The following is a 16,766-nucleotide window of genomic DNA, read 5'->3' as shown; positions in this document are numbered from 1 at the left end:
TCTGGGCAACCTCTGCCAAGGCCTCAGCACCCTCACACACCTTAAAAAAAGGTGGAATATTTTGAGCTGAAGCTCAGCAGTACCAGCTGAAAGACAACAGAGACCTCCTACATGTGACCAGTTTTTCTCTGTCTGGGATACCTGGTGCAGTGTCTGCTTCACAAACCTGATTTCTCATGAGATAATCCCTGGATACAGACACATTTAACACTGGAGACTATTGGCTTCATGCTGGAGGGAGGACTAAACATCCTCTGGAAAGTAATGTCTGTAACTCCAGAATTTAGCACAGTGACTAAAAACATGATTCAGCACAATTACCAGGAAAAGAAAAGTGGAGGGAGGAGGAAGAGCTGCACAAAGCTGCAGAGGGATCTTCTGGTTAGCTGAGTGCAAATAAAAGAAGGAACAATCATCTGACTTCAAACTCTGCTTTTAGTCCCAACAGTACCCACTGAAAGAAGGATCCATTCTAATTTCCTGATTCCTACTGAAGTTACATGTTGTTTTCAGGAGAAGAGAGACAATGTTTATGAGGAAGGTGAGGGAAAGGCCTGGATCTCCCTTGCCAGTCAGTCTACAAAAACACAAAGCATGTTATCACAGCTGCAAAAGATTGCTCTTGGACCAAAAATACTGTATCCCAGTCCCAGTGATTCCTAAGAAAAATACTGTATCCCAGTCCCAGTCATTCCTAGGATGAGTCTGAGCACTGCAGAAGCCTCAGAGCACCAAGGACACCGAGGAACCCGACAGCAGCACACAGGTTCTTGCAAGGTTCTCCTACAGAAAACCTTCAGATATCTACTTTGAAATTTTCCAAGATAAAAGAGATTTATGGGGAATAAGCCTGCCCCAACAAACAGATGGGGTTTAATGCATCCTTGGTCAGAGGGAACTGCCTTCACACCACGTCCTTGTCACCACTAGCAGCAAAGCTCCACATCACAGGAGCTGAACACATTTCTGTTGTCATTCCCATTTGATGCTGCACTCCCCATCGTGCCAGCACGCACAGTTTGGTTTGTGCAAACAAAGCAAGCCAAATCGGGGAGTTTCTGTAAATTTTTCAGCTGGGGTTTTCAGCCCAGCCATTCCCTGGCATGAGTCACCAGATGGCTGCAGAAGGAGCTACATCAACCCAAGAGAGCGACTGGAATGGAGTCCAGAATTAGCAGCACTTCAGATATGAAACCCATCCCACAGCCTGTCTTACAGCCTCAGTGACAATGGGAGAGACTCCCGTGGTGGAGACACTTTGCCCTGGTCCCTCAGGAATGCCAGCTGCTGCCTCTGAGGGAGCACTAGCATTCCCTACAAAAGCATCTCCTGGACTTCTGAGCTGCATAAAACACAGGGCACTTCACCCATCTGCAACTCCAGCCCTGCTAGACAACAAACTCAGGGGAAAGCAGCCTCCTTTACAATGCCTTAAAGAGCTCTCAAGTGTGTTATGTTTTATTCAGACTAAGGCTCCGAGGCTGGAGGAGGAGAAGAAAGAGATCCTCCTCTGAGTGTCACTTAGGCTGGGCGATTGCGTGCAGCGCTCTGCTCTGTGTCACTGAATCCCTTCACCACCCCTGCTTGTTATTCACACCAGCATAAAATCTGCTGGCCAGGCTGGCATGTGGGGAGCAAACAACGTGCTGTTCTCTGGTTTGAACCACCAGCCCAGCTCTCTCCCCTGCAGGTGATGTGAGCTCGGGGCTGGCCAGTGCTGCAGAGAGCTCCCAACAGGAGCTGGGAACAAACCCTGCCCTGTGCAATGCTGAGCATCTCCTCACCCAACTGCAGGCACCCAGCAGGGCTGGGAGCCAACACTCTGCTGCAGAGCAGCTTTCTTTTGATCTGCTGGTCAAAATGAGCAGATTTTGGATACCAGAACAGAGTCCTTGAATTTTATTCTGCCTGCAACAGGAGCTGCTGTAAAGCTGTCACCAAAGCCTGCACTGCACACAAGTTAATGACTTAAATTTATTTTCTTTTTACAAAAATAAGTCAAGCTAACGTGTGTAGTGTTGAAGGCAGGGCACATGTCTCCAGCTTCTGTCATTTTTCAGAATAGCTTCACCTTAAAATTCTGATGTTTCTGGTGGCAGACAAGTGACATGCTGTTAGTCTTGAGAAGGAAATTAACTGGACTTGATGCTCTAAGAGGCCTTTTCCAACCTTAAGGAGTCTAAGACCATCCTGAAGAACTCTCTTCATTGCATTACCTATTTATGCATGATGCAGCAGTTTTGTCTCATTTAGGAGATTCCCACATGACATCAGAAAGCAGGAAGTGTCAGCTCCAAAGGAGCAGGTTGGAGACTGCAGCTGTGACACATGACATGGCAAACCAGCTCCAATAACACCAGGTCTGCATCGTGCAGCCCCCAAACGATTGCAACGAGGTGATCCAAACCAACTGGTTCCAAAGAGCTGGAAGAAAAAGTTTCCAGTGAAAAGATGAAATGTGCTAAAGTCTGCGCAGGGCAGAGTCCCAAGCATTCAGCATTAATTTGTTGATGTGGGGAGGAGGAATAAAGGAAGGATGAAAGAGGAAAATACAACAGCCCTTTAATAATCCAGAGCATTATAAGTATGCACAGCCATCTGGTGCTGTGAACTTCTATAACCCAGCTTTTCGAATGGAAATAGCCAGCCCATTTTCCCTGGACAGGCACTGAGTATTCAGCTGGAATCATGCACTAAAATTACAGCAGCTACAAAAACAATAAACACAAAGCTTTTCTCTCCAGCCAGGGGCAGCCCTTCTAAGTGCAATGCTTAGGGAATAGCTGTTAAAATGGGGTAATACCACATTTCAGCTTGGATTGCTTTACATCTCGAAAATGTGTCAGCAAGTTACAGCTGCACACGGGGGACTTTAACCACTGCCTTGACTGAAAAATTGTCTATTAGGGAAGTTAAGAGACCCAGACTTGGAAGGATGCAGGTGAAAAGAAGAGATCACCAAGTTCACAGTGATGGAGATTGCCATGAAAACTGAATGAGTCAAAAATTTCCAAAGGTATTGCTATAGCACCTGCTCAAAGCAGTAACTAAACTGGAAAATACCTTCCCCAGACTGCTCCTAACATCTGGGTATCCTGACATCTTCAGTGCTTTTTTCTCAAAAAAACCCAAATTTGAGCTGAATGATGTTCTCTCACTCTGAACTATTACCTTAGGAGAGTATTGGCTGTGAACTGGAGCTGAAGCCAATACGTGTTTCTACACACAAATTCAGAGTAAGAGTTTAATTAAGAAATGGTAGTTCCTGACAGGGAGGAAAGATCTTCCCCAGGGAGGAAGAATATCTTTCATCATGCTGATTAGAGCAGTGGTGGGGGGATGAACAGATAAGCTTATAACCTCCCACACAAGCCCCTCCTGCAAGCTCCAAGCTGTCGGTGCACAAGCCCCGGGCGCTTACGGGGGAATGAACAAGGGGGAGTAAATCCTAAGACAGTCTTAGCTGCCACTCCAACCCTGCCCTGCTCCCCAGCTGGCATCAGCTCTCCTCTGCTGTTCTGGACAGCTCCTTTAACCTCCTAGAGCACACAGATGTGTCACAGAATCATAAAATATCCTGAGCTGGAAGGGACCCACAAGGATCAAGGTGAGGAGCTGTGCTGCAAACACCAGCCATGTCCAAGCCCCAGCTGCCCCACTGCCTGGCTTGACTCTCCTTTCTTCCTTATGGTCAGTCTTTCAGTTTTAACCACAATCTAACCCTGTCAGAGTTTCAGAGAAGGTGAAATGATGCCTTTTCCATCTGAGCATTTCCTGAAAGCCCAGGTTTAATGCTTCCCAAGTTAGGCCAGTGTGGCCCAGTGCCATTCCTGGCTTTCTCTCAGAAAGCACTGTTTTGGGTAGGCAAGGTGGATGTAACCCATTCAAAAGTAAACAAAACATCAGCAGACACTCTAAGTAGGCTTGCAAGGTTTTTCACAATTTAGTCCCAGGTCACTGGTTTATAATTGCTTTTCCTGTCACTATCTGGGACATTTTTGTTAGAATTCAGAGCAGGATAGCTGTTCTAGATCCCATTCCAACACATTTCTCAGTATTTTCTTCTCAAATTTCTTTCAGCATCTCAGCTATTCAGTGATGGAGACACAGATCCTGCTAAAAAACACAGTATATCACTGACACTGCACCAAACTGCACATACACAAGAAACAAAAAGGACAAACCAAAAATCCCTAATGTAACACATTCCCAATTCTGCAGCTATCATCTTACACCAATGTGATCTTTTTCCCTGTTAAAATCCTACCCTGTTCTTACCTACATTGTTGGGGTATTTCTCTTTCCAAAAGAAGATTAAAACATTTCAGTTTTCTGTGTGGAATCACACTACCTACAGTGGAGCCTGGCCATTCCCAGGTTCAAAAAGACTGTGGAGAAGATCCAGGTGAGAGCTTCCAAGACAGCCAGGGGTCCTTGACATACAGCCTTCAAGAAGGGGCCAAAGGAGCTCGACTTGTCCAGTCTGGCAAAGAGAAGTCTAAGGGCAATCTAATAGCATACTGCATTTATTTAACAGTGATTACAAGGATTACAGAGCCACACAAGTCCAAAGAAGGGGCAACAGGGAGAAGCTGTGCCTTGGAAGGTCTGTATCAGGAAATACCAGGGGAAGGGTGGTGCAGGCCTGGAAAAGGTCACCAGGGAGGTGGAGGATCTTCATCCCTGAAGCCCTTCAAGACTCAGGAAGACAAAGTCACAGCCAGCATGACCTAGTGCTGGCAACACTCCTGTCTCAAGCTGAAGGGGATTAGAGCTCTCCAAAGGTCTCTTGTAACCAAGGTTTCTATTACTCAAGTGCTTCTCCCCTCCCTGCCCCCAGCCAGCACTGCCACATCCCCTCCAGAGCAGCAGCACATCCCTCCTTCCAACTCATATCCCTGCCCAGGCTCCATCCCTCATGCTTAACAGGGTCAAGTGTGCCATGAATGCTTCACAAATAAACATGTGCTGATCAGCTTCAGGTAAATTTGGACTGATATTCAATCACCTTTCCTGCAGGAAGGATGTGCTTTAGTTCTCTCTCCTACTGAGCCACTGACTTGATAAAATTCATAGCAACTTTGAATTCTTCACATTGCTCAAACTGGGTTGACACTGACCTTGGCATTTAAATAGTTAATTCCAAAAGACTGAAAAATAGACAGCACAGTTCCATAAACTTTGCTTCTTTGGGAAATCAGGGCAAAGGCAGGGCTGCAACAGACACCCAAGGATCATCCAATCCATCCCATGGTCCCCCAAGGATCCACCAGAGATGCATCACTCCTGACAGATGGCTGCCTCACTTGTTCCACAAGACAGCTTCAGAAATCCTCTGGGTAAACATTTGTTGGAGTGGGAGACACCAGTTTTGCAAAAAGTTCACTTTCTAAGTGCCATTTAAGACTCTTGTTTGACATAATCTGGAAAAGAGATTATTTCTTTTCCTCTTTGAAGCAGCCTTTTACATATTTGCAAACTGCTATGACAACATGTTCCCTAGGCCAAACAGCCAAAAATGTTTTAGTCTTCCGGAGACTGTGGGTTTTTGACTCACAATTGTTTCTGTTGATCTTCTGTCAAGTCTCTGTTCTTGGCCCGTGGTGTTTTTGAAGTCTGCTGCCCAGAAGTGTCAGAGCTTCAGCTTGGCATCTGCAGCAGCCACTAAACACAGCAGGATCCCAGCACACGCTGCCTTTCTGCTCAGACACCTCAGTGCATTCACCTTTCCCCACAAGTATGATACTGCTCTCACACAACAGTTTGTGATTCATAGACACATCCTTTTCTGAGAAGTCAACACCTTCTGATTTTCTGTTCTTCACCTATTTTTGTGCACTAACTTACTCTTATTAAAAAAAAAAAAACCAACAAACTACACCTGCTACTGAATTGCTCAAATCTGATAGGGCTATCTGGAACTCAGTGCCCTTTGCAGCCCTTCCAATTCAATGTCATCTACAAATATAATGAACATACCTGTACTTCCCTCACCTGGGTTGGTCATTAACCCCCCAAATACCTCTGGACCTTCAGCCAGTTCTAGAGAACCACCATCACCACCATGCTCCACTTTGCTGATGAGCCACCAGTAAGTAAATGTCACTTTTAACACGACAGGTTTGGGGCAATACAAGATTTGGTCCCCAGGCTCTCCCTGCTTCACAGTTCATTTTCAAAAAGGAAGTTTTCACAGACCATGGAACACTTTCATGAAATAGCTGAAGATCTCTTCAATGTCAGATCCATCTTTGCCAAGTTCCAGCACCAAACACTGGAGGTATGGGAACTCCTATAACTTTGGAAAAGGACTTTGCCATGAATTTATTCTATATTCTCAGCCAAGTGTCAAGTTTTCCTTAGTTTTATTCAGCCTCTCGAGAAAAACAGTAGCTGAAGAATGCCACCAAGAATTCCTGAAGCTGGACTAAAGCTAAAAGCAAATTAAAAAAATATGAAGGACTAAGTGTAGAGAGGTAAGAAACTGTAACCCAGGCACTCCTATCTGCACTGATAAAACAGTATATGAAGTCTTCTGAATCACCCCAACTGCAATGAGAAACCTTTCTCACATGTGAGCCACATAATCATTCTCAATATTATCATATTATTAAAAAGTTTCTTAGAAATTACTCTTCAGACATGGACAAAGGTAGGAATCACACAAATACTTTTATCAGACAGCACAATTCTACCTTTTGTGAGATATAAAACCAGTCTCTTTGGTTAATCACCTGAAGTGCCTGAAGCACTGGTGCACTGGATGTGTAGGGAGTACCATGATTATGGAAGTTCACGAGCTGTAGACACACAGCCAGGCACGGGTCCACAGCAGCACTTTGGGGAACCCTGCAGGAACAGCAGGCATCTCTTAACAGCCTCCTCCAGAACGTTCTGCCTCTCCCTGACTTGTGTGAACGGCTCTCATGTCACCAATCAACACTAATCTGGTGCATTAGTAAAAGCTCAGTTTTCAGGAAAATCTATAAAAACATCCATTTGAAATAACAAAGGTATTGGAAAACATGCCTGCTTTTTCTACCTCGTCACTCTCTTGGGGCAGCAGGGGGGCAAAGCAGGGGGGTGGGTGAGGCTGCAGAGAGGAGGAGCAGCTCATGCTCCAAACCAGGGAACCAGGATGCACCACTGCCAGTCTGAACCACCCCTTCCAGCCCCAGACAACTAATCCAGCTCCCTCTGCCTACAGCCTCAACCCTGCAATTGCAATCTTGTCAGATTTAGGGACTTCAAGGATTAGGTAAAGAGACTGCCAAGAAAACCTCTGGGCTCAGGAAGCCCCTTTTCAGCCCTCTGGTTCAACATGAACAGAAATTCTCCAAAAGTTTCTGCAGTAGAAAAGAGATTTCAACGATGTGATATTAAAACCCTGACTTCCTACCTATGCCAAGCACGCTGCTGAACTCCTCCTTCCTCACATCCCAGGGCTGGAGCACACTGCAAATGCTGGGGAAGTCCCAGATTCAGGTCAGAGCAAATCTGAAACACCTTTCAACACCAGATTGTTCCAAATATATCAGGTTCAATTGCCTCTCTCCAAGGCAGGGTCAATTACAGGCCACAAAGTGATTTGCAGCAAGGTACATGTTCACAGCCCTTCCCCACAGAGCTCAGTTTTGATTAAACAAAAGTGGCTTTTAATCTGCAGCAGGAACTACAGCCAGGTGCCAGCTCTGCAAAACCTCAAAGCCTCAGCCTGGGGCTCAGAACAGAGTTAGGAAGATGCTGTAATTTTCTCCAGAGTGCAACACTTCTACAGGTCCACCCTGAAAGCTCACTTTAGAAATGTTTTATAGGTGCCAGCCAGTCCTCCCTGTGCCCCATGACAATGTCCTGGTGTACTTCCATACAATCATCTAGGTCCTCAGCAGAGCAGGTCCAGGAAATCCAGCTGAAGCAGTGCAAGGTGTTACCCCAATGCACTCACCCCACAACTGTGATGAACTCCCACGTGTGCCACAGCAAGGAGAGAACCAGCTGGGTGCTCACACCCTGCTCAAGGGCTGTATGATAAATTGGGACAGGCTGCACCTGGCCCAAGCCCACCACCACGAGCAGCTGGACTTCCAACACAAACTCCAACCCCTGGGTAACCATTTCCAAGGGAGGGCAGGAGGGGACAGCTGCTGTATTTAGGGACAGGTTTCCTGCAGGTCACAGCTCTTCCCACTGCAGAATTAACACATTGTCACTCTCTGGACCTTGGTTCTAAGTCAATTAGCATGCAATAGCATGTCTTGCCTCTAAATACACCTCCACTAAAGTATCAGAAAAAACAACACATCTGAGCCACAGCTGGAAAACCAAGGACTCAATCAGCCAAAGGTAAAAGAGGAAACGGCCTAGGCTATTTTCAGGCAAATGTAAAGAAGTCAAAGACACCAATGGTAGCTGATAGTTCAAATCCTTCCTGTTAATAATGTGTATTCTGTACAGAGGCAGCTTAATATTCTTTTTCTACCCTACCAATGTCCTTTTATCCCTACATCCCTAATTCTGCAGAAATACTATTCCACCATTAACAGGATTTTATAGGGCCTCCAGATGAAGGAATGAAAATATATGTCAAACCACAGCACTATTGTAAATCCCTTCCCCCCAGATGTAGCTCTTGCCTTCCTCCATCCTTATATTACGTGCCATACATTGTGCACCACTTCCCCAAACTCAGTCTTTCACCCCAAAAATGTTAACCAAAACGCTCAGCTGCTGTCCCACATTCTGCCTCGAGCTTCAGGTACTACTGGTATAGACAGCAGTCCTAAGGAAAAAGGGCTGTGAATGAAATCATTGGGAAAAAACCCATGTTCCTCTTCCCCACTGAGATTCCTTCCCTGCTTTCTTTGTTTCTAGAGGCTTTGAGGCTTAGACAGAGTTTCCACCCTGTCCTGATGACATGCACAATTCTGTGAAATATAAACTGTTAACACTGAGTGCTGCAGACTGCAGCAGTATGGAAATGGCAGATGTAGGCAGAGAAAGATGACCCCTCTCCTTGCTTACCCTGCCCTAGCACTGGGGTTCTCTCCACTGCTGTGCTGCAACATCAGCTGAAGTACACAGGAAAGAGGCAAAAGGAGTGGTTTTGAAAAAGCTCCTTGTGACACCAGTTCTGTTGGAGGAAACAATCTTCAAAAGGAATCTTAAGATGCAGCCAAAGCAAGAGGGATTTGATTTTCAAATGCATGTGTTGGTTTCAAAGCCCTTTCACTGGAAAAGGTGTTTCTCTACCTGTAAATAAAGTGCTCACCAATGCAGCATGCTGAGTTTTTGCAGGAGAATGGTCACTGATGCATGCAGGAGGAGGCAGGATTTCCCAGGTTTTAATTGAGGTTATCACATTTCCAAAGATGTCCACTCCTGCACAGGGACAGATCTGGACAAACACTTCAGCTCTTGGAGCTGAAGTGACACAAACACACCTGTCCTCACAGCCACTGAGCTGCTGTATTAAAAGAAAAGAAAGAGCAGAAGCCAAGAGAAGTCCATGTATTGGGCTGGCCTCAGTGTTCTGTGCCTGGCTTGGAGAGGAGCTTTCATCCTGTTCAAGTGCTCCAGCTCTTCAAAGGAGAGCAGAGTGCCCTTTTCAGCAGAGCCCTGCGACTGCAGCTCGCCAACACTCTTGTTGTTCTACTTCAAAATCACCGCTTTCACACAGCCATGTGAAATGCAAAAGCACATTCCTCTGTAAATTGATGGGGTTTTACTTCTTCCAGCCAAAGGCTTCAACAATTTATATCAAAAACAATTCTTCCCTACACGGGGAAAAAAAGCCAGCTCTAGTTTTTAGGGGGAAAAAAAAGCCTGCATTACTCTAAGAACAAGACTATTGTAAAACACTTCTACCATCTAATGTGGCTCATAGGAAAAAACAGCAGCTGCTCTAAGCAAAAAGCTCTTTCTTCCCCCAAGAAGGCTAAAACGTGGTCCCAGAGACTTGTAGGCTCACGCCAGTAAGTACTGCAAATGTGTTTTGAAATCCTGCCTTCAGCTGCCCCATCCTTGTTTTCTTTGTTACACTATATTCAACAGCCTGGGCCACTCAAACTCCAGGGGAAAGAATGGAAAATTGGCCACCCTGCTGCTTTGAAATCTCTCCTCTCTTCTGGCACAGACATCAGAGGCCAAGGTGATGACTGCCCTGCAAAAGCATCTAATGGGTCTAAAGACCAGCTTGGCACAGCCATGGAGGCAACACCACGTGTCAGTGTGGCCTTCTGGGGACCCCAAGGGAGGGGTCCTGCTGCCCCCAGACCCTCCCAGGCACTGAGCCAAGGAGAACTTCCAGAACAATCAGGTGGCTTTGCACTGAGCTCCTCTCAGAGCAAAGAACAGCTCTACACTTTGCAAAGGTCAATCTTCAATGGAGGGGGGCACCTACCAGCTTTTCTGGCCTCTTGTACTTACGGGACTTTATCTCCTGCATTAAAAAAAATATGTAGGACCAAGGGAGCGTTAGAGGGCAGTGGTGCTTCTCTGTTCTTGGCTATTTTATAAACTAGCTTTGAATGTTTCCCCAAAGACATACTCCAGTCCAAATTCAGGGAAGCCAGCCTGCCTTACTGCCCATCTTACACAGATGCACTACAATAGGATCACCAGTTTTCCCTCTTTCAGGGAAAGCCAGCCAGACCTGCCACAGCATCAGTGCAAAACTTATTGCATTGCAAAACTTATGCACAAAATCTCATCCAAAGTTTCAGAATGCTTGTTCTACACTGACTGAATTCTCCTGAAAGTGATAACGATTATGGCGACATTTTCTCTGATATGCAAGTAAATTTTTTTCCCTTATAGGAGACCAGTTTCTATAGTAAAATACAAGTATGCAGAACAGAAAGTTGAGTTGCCACTATACACTTCCATCTGCAACTTTTAGAGGAAGGAGGTTACCAAGAATAATTACAGTTTCTTTTTGTTGCTTGTGCCTTTTTTACATTAAGTTTGTCATTTGATAGGAAATCCAACCACAGTCATCATAATTCATAACACAATGACTGATCAGTCCCTCTGGGGCGGGATGGGCGATTCAGCAACCAGCTCCCAACTGAGTCAGAAGCAGTCTGGGTTCAAGCTCTACCACATCCTCTCTCAAAATGTTGAATAAATGCAGGAAATTAATACTAAAATTTGACAAGCCTGTCACCTGTCTCCTCCACTATGTGTCACAAGGGATTTGAGGGATTACAAGTCCTCCACAGTCCTTTAAGCAGCCCCCACAATGAGGACAATTACGAGGATACTTTGGAAATGCTCTGCTTGGGCAAGGACTCATCCTGTAAGCACGCATCAGCTGCCTTGGAATGGCTTTATTTTTATCTTGTTTTCTGCCAGGTAGCACAGCTAGTTTGTTTGCTAATGCACTGCCTGCACTCTCTGTGCTTCGTGCTTCTGCTATCAGCTGCAGGCAGGAAAAACTGCCTGGGGAGAAAGTGGTTTATCTTTTTACTCACCCAGACTGAGTTAGTTGTTATGGGAACACCATTCATGCTACTCATCCAGAGTAACTTGGTTTTCCTGGAACTAAGGGCATTCTTCCAGCATGAATCTATCCACACAGGATCTGCAGAGTTTACTCAACACCTGCATTTAACTTGGTGCTTTAAACTCCAAGTTAGGGCAGAAGATCACTAAGATTATGAATGTTCAAGGAGAGGAATGTAGAAATGCAATGCACACACAATTTGCAAATAAGGCTTCTCCTCTGACCTTTGGTCATTCTCTCCATCAATGTGTCTTCTATGAATTTGTCCAGTTGCTCTTCAAACTCAGGTAAACTTCCAAGGTCCACAGCCCTTGTTTTCACCCTCTGAATAGCCTGTACCACCAGAAACTGTGTAGGTTTATTAGGGAACTTTCTCCTGCTGGCTTTTAGGCAGAAGGCAACAGACCCTTCAATCTTCACTGGTTCTGTCCTTCCCTATGGAGCTGACCACATATTTCACATCTGTGTTTATCAGCAAACTCCTCATCCATGCAAAGGCCACTGTCACAATAAGGCTGCAGAGCTCCTTCAAGAGATTTTGGTGAGGATTTCTATCAAAAACAACTGAAAATCTAAGTCACACAAAACCAGTTCATCTCTCCACAGGCTGCTAAGTCTCTTGCAGAGCTCCTACAGACTTGCAATGTCCATCTTCCTTCATATATCAAGCATGTCTCTCCCATCAATGAATCCACTAGCATCATAATTTAGAACAAGCTTTTTTGGTTATTTGATTAAGACATGTTCTCACAGCAGCACACACCAACCTCACCCACTGTGAGCATACCACAAAAAGCTGATTCTGTTCTATGAACAGGAGAACAGCCCATGAGAGAAATGGTATGTCCAGATCAGATATCAAAATCAGAACAATCCATACACCTTAGCTAAGTTTCCCAATTTAACCATAGCATACATTATCTTCCACTTATTCCATCGATTTTCCCAGGTGTGTAAAGCAACATAAAAGTACTGGTATTCAACAGAAGGAGAAGCTTTGAAAAAGAATCAGAGCAAGCCTGTCCTAGCAGGATAATGATGGTCCAATCTTCAATTCTGCACTTGCAAATTCAAAGGAAACTAAGAATGGAATTCCAGCTTTATTCCTCAGTCAACTTTTTAAGCTACAAAGAGGTCCCAAAAATCAGTTTAACTCCAAGATTTCAATTAAAAATTAAATGAAATAATCATGTCCAAATATCCTTTTTAGTAAGTTCTAGCAAAATAAGTGAAAAAGAATAATTTTGCAGCAGACTACATTCAAAGCAGTGTCAATAGCTCACCTAACCCTTACTCAGGATGCTCAGGAAAAAAAAAGCACACCAAGTTACAAAGCCAGCTGTCCTTCCTTCCTCATCCCAGCCATTACCCGAAGCAGTTCAAAAAGTAGAGGAGATAGAAGAGATAATCAGAGCAGTGATGTCAGCAGTACCTGAATAACCTATTGTGGGAGACCTCTCCTATTGATCTGCTAATGGCCTCTTCAAACAGACCTCACACTCCAGGAACAGGAGCCAGGGTAACAGGGTCCAGTCAGAAAGCAATTACATTAGCTGGACTGCAGATCACTTGTTTTTCCAAGAAAATGGAGCTGCTTCTCAGGTCAGCATGGATCTTGGCTTTTGTTCCTCTTTCAATACAGCTTTGTCCTCTGTGACCAGGTTTTGGGGTCAGACTTTTCAAAAAGCAGGGCTCTGCTCCGAGACTCGGGGCACTGCTGCTGCCTGCCATGGTACAGCTTGAAGGCAGCTCCCTCCTTCCCCACTGGAACTCGTCTGAGCCACACAGCTCAAGCTGTCAGCTCTGTAGTTCACAGGCTTCTTTCAACATTTCCTCTTCTGTTTCAGATCCTCAACTTTCAGATTACAGGGAAGAAAAGCAGTTGCTCCCATGAAACCTCTGCTCCTGCATCCATCCAAGACAGATGCTTTCAGCAATGAACTCAAGTATTCTGCCCACTCCTACTCCAAAGGACCAGGACTTGGCTCCTGCCATTCCCATTAGTCTGACAAACTTATCAATAGCCTCATTTCTGACATCTTTCCACTTCCTCCAATGTAACACAAAGAAAGAAGAGCCATTGTCTGTGAACACCAAAAACTCGGAAGCATTTAAAACCCAGAGTGCTGGCAAGATTGTGGGAAACACAGCAGACACCTTTAAACCTCTGGCTCACTTTGTCTTCTAGAATTTATTCACGAAATGAGCAGCCTCTTTACTGCATCTCCTGCCAATACCTGCCTACAGTCAAGCACCGTGCAATTAAGGGGCATAGGTTTAATTACACTGGTAAATTAAAGCATCCATTTTCCCTGGCTCTAGAGGAACACAAAGCATTCAGGCAACAGATTCAGGCTGCTGGCTGACACATATTTGCCTTCCAAGCAGTAAAGCATCACAGCTTTCCAAAATAACCACTCATGTCAGACACAGTATCCATAACAGCCTCCTAAAGTGTGTAATTTGTGGTGGCATAACAAGTAAAATGCCTCAGGCTTGTGCATTGATACTTTCAAAACAGAGAGTTTAATGCTTTCTCTGTGGCACATGTGCTACCTCTGCATGAACAGCCAACAAGTCTCCAGTGGCCTAGCTGCAATTCACAATATTTCTCAAAACCAGTCCCTTCTGGTACAAGGACCAGTGGACATGAAAGTAAATTACCCCAGGGAACCTTCAAAACACTCAATTCACTCTCTGCAGATTGCCTACGGCTGCACTGAGCTTGATCAGACCCCCATCAAATGTTAATTTTTTTGGGAGGAAAGGCCCTAGTCTGTTCACTCATTCTTCAAACAGAAGCCAGGCCATGCCTTTGGTTATTCACACTGCCTTTCTACACATTCTTGTCATCTCTGTATATTTATCCAGAGAACACAGACCTGCACTCAGTAGTCAAGGCCATGGCATGGCAAGGACATGACAACAGTAACACTCATTCCTAATATCAACGGGGTTTTGATCAGAAGTGTGAAGATTTACAAGTGTTTAACTTCAAATTGTTTCTTCTGAAGAGCAAGAAGCACCTTCAGGCCACACTATCATTTACAGAATGCCTATAAAATTATCCCCCAATTCTCTCCATACTTACCTATGAAAACCATCCTTCAATCCTCCATTTTCTCACATACCAAGCTCAGGAAGCAATGCAGATCAATTTCTGAAATAATCCCATCTCCAGATGGAAGAAGCAAGTGCCCCTTGCCTGCCATAACGCTGTCTTTCAGCAAAACTATTTTCCATACTACACTTGGATTCCTGTCAGGAATCAGACTAGTAATACACGTGCCACATTTCAAACACCCTGGCACAAGCTTCAGCTGCAAAGTCTCTAACAGCAGCTTACCACAGCCAGAAACCCACAAGCATCCCAGTCCTGTTCTACAGCAAATTTCCTCTTTCTGTGCACATATTTCTTTAAAGGAGCTCGCTACGCTGCACTGGGAGCTGACAGAAAATGTGAAAGGATTTTAAAAGCCAGAATCACAGAATTTTTTTACTCCTGGTAACGTTACAGAGCCACACCTGGGGTGAGCTTCTTGCTCGACTGCCCCTCAGCACTCACCTCGCCTGAGTAACTGTACTTTCCCTTCAGGATCTGCCGGTACAGGCGGGTGCGGTTGTCGTCCTCGAAGGGCATCGTGCCGCTGAGCAGAATGTAGGAGATCACCCCCAGCGCCCACATGTCCACGGAGTTCGTGTAGGGCTTCCTGACCAGGATCTCGGGAGCGATGTACTCCGGGGTGCCGCACGTGGTCTTCATCAGGCAGTCATCCCCCTTCTTCCGCGCGCTCGCCAGCCCGAAGTCCGTGATCATGATCTTGGAGTCCGTCCCCGGGTGGTAGTAGAGCAGGTTCTCCGGCTTCAGGTCGCGGTGGGTGATGCCCAGCGTGTGCAGGTACCTCACCCCGTCCAGCACCATCTGCAGCACGCGCGTGGCGTCCCTCTCGGTGAAGGAGCCCTTGGCGATGATGCGGTCGAAGAGCTCTCCGCCCGTGGCCAGCTCCATGACCATGTAGACGCGGTCCTGGGTCTCGAAGACCTCGATGAGCTGGATGATGTTGGTGTGGCGCACGCGGCGCAGGACGCTCAGCTCCGACTCGCACACCTCGCGGCCCTCGCGGTACTTGGTCTCGATCATCTTGATGGCGTAGGGCTGCTTGGTGGCCTTGTGCTCCACGCGCACCACGCGGCTGAAGCTGCCCCTGCCGATCAGCGCCTTGATGTCGTACTTGGCCGTCACGCGCGGGTCGAACTTGGCGCGGTACTTGGCCACTTTGTTCTTGCGGGGCTCGGGCTGCTGGGCGGGCAGGGGGTGCCCGGGGTAGGGGCTGGTGTGATGGGCAGGGGAGGGAGAGCCAGCTTTGATGGCAGCCCCGCAGTCATCTCTGATGAAATGCTTGTATATGTCACTGTGGCCCGTGTAGGGTTCGACTTTCTTGACCAGGTCCAGCTGCACATCTTTGGGGGGCTCGGGAAGCACTTTGCTGGTCCCACAGCCCATCACTGACTGGTGTTAATTCCCTATCAAGGCATGTTCCCAGGGGAGCACCAGCAGCAACCACATCCGGGGGGATTCCCACATTTGAATCTTAGAGAAAAAACGAGAAGAAACAAATAAAGAGGAATCAAGGTAGTAAAGATTCAAATGGAGGGGAAAACCAAAACAATAGGGCCGTGCTATCACAAACTGAGAATACAGGATTTTCATTTCTCTCCACTACAGAACATGCACAGTGCTCTGCTGCTTTCATCATGAGAGAGTGAAGGCAGTGCCCACAAACACCACAAGCATGGTCAGATCAGATGTGTCCATGGAAATCACACAGTATCTCTCTTTATTGGGGATTGATTGTTTTCTGCTCCCTGCTGAGCACAGAGCAGCTGAAGCTGCACAAGACTTCTGGAGGTCTTTTTGTCCAGACACAACTGCTTAACAAAAATCAAATAAATAAAAAAGTCAAGCATTTTCTTTATTTTTGTTAGATCTGCTCAACTTTCTCAGTCAGCAGCCAGTCCAAACCCAACAGTTCTGAGTTTGCTCACCAGAAGGTCCACAGAGCACCTCAGCAACTTGCACACTGAAGCCATCTCCCCAAGATTTTCTTTATACTGAATTTGTACAGTGTCTTGAACCTCTTAAACTTTGCTGCTGGGGATCAATGGAACAGGAGGAGAGGCAGGGAATATGGAGCCAGAGGCACACTGGTTTTAGGTGCAGCCCCTGCTAAAAGGGAGATGCTCACTTGCCCAGAGCAGCTTT

The 16,766-nt window shown here is 46.0% G+C and overlaps 1 protein-coding gene across 5 annotated transcripts in view; it reads right to left on the bottom strand.

Annotated features, from left to right (window-relative positions):
* The window catches only part of PSKH1 (protein serine kinase H1), a 29,579-nt gene that overhangs the window by 10,977 nt on the left and 1,836 nt on the right, over positions 1-16,766 (bottom strand). For 4 of the 5 annotated variants that reach the window (XM_064387087.1, XM_064387088.1, XM_064387090.1 and 1 more), the window contains exon 3: positions 15,069-16,094. In XM_064387087.1, coding sequence (XP_064243157.1) covers positions 15,069-16,007 — 939 coding nt within the window. In that variant the 5' untranslated portion in view covers positions 16,008-16,094. Of the gene's footprint in view, positions 1-326; positions 2,425-15,068; positions 16,095-16,766 lie in introns of those variants that run through there. The other variant, XM_064387092.1, reaches the window with a different exon arrangement.

Source organism: Passer domesticus, chromosome 12 (genome assembly GCF_036417665.1).
Source record: "Passer domesticus isolate bPasDom1 chromosome 12, bPasDom1.hap1, whole genome shotgun sequence".
Classification (NCBI taxonomy): domain Eukaryota; kingdom Metazoa; phylum Chordata; class Aves; order Passeriformes; family Passeridae; genus Passer; species Passer domesticus.
The sequence above is the reverse complement of the archived record's forward strand: the minus strand, read 5'-3'. Positions and strand labels throughout refer to the sequence as shown.